This window comes from Monoraphidium neglectum (assembly GCF_000611645.1).
Source record: "Monoraphidium neglectum strain SAG 48.87 unplaced genomic scaffold scaffold00464, whole genome shotgun sequence".
Taxonomy (NCBI): domain Eukaryota; kingdom Viridiplantae; phylum Chlorophyta; class Chlorophyceae; order Sphaeropleales; family Selenastraceae; genus Monoraphidium; species Monoraphidium neglectum.
Genome location: NW_014013164.1, coordinates 1,335 through 4,055, shown reverse-complemented (window position 1 = coordinate 4,055; position 2,721 = coordinate 1,335). Strand labels below are relative to the sequence as shown.

The 2,721-nt window shown below is 66.7% G+C and overlaps 1 protein-coding gene across 1 annotated transcript in view; it reads left to right on the top strand.

Annotated features, from left to right (window-relative positions):
* Positions 1–571: 571 nt before the first annotated feature.
* Positions 572–2,721, top strand: part of MNEG_3626 (lysyl-tRNA synthetase, class II) — a gene marked incomplete at both ends in the record, with an annotated part of 3,305 nt that continues 1,155 nt past the window's right edge. Inside the window, 5 exons of the mRNA XM_014047893.1 lie at positions 572–660; positions 896–953; positions 1,215–1,470; positions 1,732–2,012; positions 2,390–2,515. Coding sequence (XP_013903347.1) covers positions 572–660; positions 896–953; positions 1,215–1,470; positions 1,732–2,012; positions 2,390–2,515 — 810 coding nt within the window. The remainder of the gene's footprint in view (positions 661–895; positions 954–1,214; positions 1,471–1,731; positions 2,013–2,389; positions 2,516–2,721) is intronic.

The window sequence follows — 2,721 nt, the reverse complement described above, 5'->3', positions numbered from 1 at the left end:
TGGTGCGTTTTTGGGGACAGGGGGTGGAGCAGGCGAGCGGTCGATGGGGTAGGGGCAGGGGCAGGGCAGCGGGCTGCAGGGTTCACGCGCGCGCGGTTGGGTTGCCATGGGCCCGTTGGGGTGGATACTTGTGAGTGCGGACGCCGGCAGGTCGTCGAGCAGCTGGATGTCACTGGGCGCTTGCCGCCGGGTCTGCAGCAAGTGTGCTTCTTGGGAGGCCGCATCAGCATCGTGCTGTTTGTCGTCGGTTGACGGTTGCTGTTGCAAGCGGCCGTGACATTGGTGTGCTAGCCATGCGCAGCAAACCAACGCGAGGTTATGTTGTAATTTGCAAGTAGCGGCGCAATCAGAGCGGTTTGACAATCAGAGCGGTACCAAATGAAGGCTTGAAGCGTGCAGGGCAAGAGCAGGGCAGCAGGAGGACACAGTGATGAATGGCAGTCCACGGGTTTGTGTGTCATCTCCGTGGCGATCGACACTTGGTTTTTGATAGGCTGCTAATAGCCAGGTGCAGTCGAGACACAAACTCCTCTTTTTCGAACGCGATCTGACAGTGGGAGAGCGGGCCACGATGGCGACCGAGGCGCCCGCGGCAATTGCTCTGCCTGAAAAGTGGTCGGAGGACCTAAAGGATGAGAACGGCCAGCCTATGAGCAAGAGGTGGGTGGGCCACCATGCAGCAGCACTCCAATGGGCACTTTTCGCATTGCAGCATCAACATGAAAGTTATATTTAAGCATCTGTGTCGTGCGGACGGCTGCCGTAGCCCTCGCCGCACTGCCGCGCGGCGGCGGCTGCACCCGCAGCAGGCTGGTGCAGGTGCTGCACATGGCGACTGTGCAGCCCATGTCAATGAGCTTTGCCTGCTTGCCTCCGCACCGCCGATCGCCCGTAGCGAGTACAAGAAGCGCGCCAAGGCTCTTGAAAAGGAGAAGGAGAAGGCCGAGAAGGCGGTGAGCAGCTGGGCTGGCTGGCAGTGACAGCGCCCCGACCGATCTGCGGCCGTGTGCTTGCCAGCAGCAGCAGGAGCAGCAGCAGGGTGTGCAAATGATGGCACCGCGCAGATCGGGAGCGGGCGGGCCAGCCTTCCTCCCACACGCGCACACACACCGCCAGCGGTCCGCGCACGCGTCGGCCCTCCGCGCCGCGCCCGCGCCCCTGTCGCGCCAACCGCCGCCGGCGCATGCACGCGTGCACGCATGCCCCCCCTCCAGGCCAAGAAGGCCGCCGACGCGGCCGCCAAGCCCGCCGCCCCCAAGAAGGCCGCCCTCCTGGACGACAGCGCGGAGGAGCTCGACCCCACCCTCTACTTTGAGAACCGCGTCAAGTTTGTGGAGGGCCGCAAGGCCAAGGGCGTCAACCCCTACCCCCACAAGTGGCCCGTGACGAGCAGCATCCCAGAGTACGTGGCAAAGTTCAAGGATTTGGAGGCCGGGGCGCAGCTGAAGGACGTCACGGTGTCGCTGGCGGGTGCGGGGTGCAGGGCGCGAGCGCGCGCGCGTGCGTGTGAGTGTGTTTGCGTGCCTGCGTGGTAATGCATATTTATGTGTTGGGTGTTGAGGATAAAGGAGGAACGCGGACAAAAGTGCTGATGGGGCGTAACGGGGGCAGCAGCGTGCTGGCGGCGCGTCGGGCCGGGGGCAGGTGGGCTTTTGGGGCTGCGGGGACCAGCGAGGGCTCGCGTGCGGCCTGCGGCGGCGTGACCCCGCTGCCCCACCCCGCTGCACCCAGGCCGCGTGTACACCAAGCGCGCGAGCGGCAGCAAGCTGCTGTTCTACGACCTCCGCGGCGAGGGCGCCAAGGTCCAGGTCATGGCGGACGCGCGCAACAGCGACAAGGACGAGGACGGCTTCCTCGTGCTGCACAACGAGGCGAAGCGCGGCGACATCATCGGCGTGGAGGGGTACCCCGGGAAGAGCCAGAAGGGGGAGCTGAGCATCTTCCCGGTGAAGTTCGCGGTGCTGGCGCCGTGCCTGCACATGCCGCCGGGGCGGTCGGGGCTGACGAACCAGGTGGGTTTGGAGGGGGGTTTGGAGGGGGGGCCGCGAGGCCGGGCGGGGGCATGCCCGGGCACGGGATGCCATTGTCGGCGGGGGGGCTGGCGTTGGCGTGCCGGGAAGGCAGAGGGTGAGGGCGATGCCCGGGGCGGCGCGGTGCGGCGGCACGACGGGCCAACCAGGGATGCTGGCCTGGGAACGCCGGCCAACCAGGTGCGCGCGCGCGCGCAAACACACACACACACACACACACACACACACACACACACACACACACACGTCACAACCTCCCGTCCGACCCTCACCAACCCATACCCACTATCTCTCGCTCCTCAATACCAACCATGCCCCGCTCACGACACCGCGCCGGCCGCGCTCCGCGGTGACCGCAGGAGACGCGCTACCGCCAGCGCTACCTGGACCTCATGAGCAACCCGCCCATCAGGGACATCTTCTACACGCGCGCCAAGATCATCCAGTTTGTGCGCCGCTTCCTCGACAACAGGGGCTTCCTTGAGGTGCGGCTGAGCCTCCTTTTTGCTGGGGAGGGGTGAGGGGGTGACAAGAGGCGCGGCGCCACCGGCGGGCGCCCGGCAAGCAGGGGGCGCCGCTGGGCCGTGCAGGGCCCTGCGCCGGGTGTGCCCGCTCGCCGCTCTCTCCCAAGCCGCCCCCCCCCCCAGGCCTTCCAGACGCACCGGTGTGCTGTCGGCGGACTGGATCCACC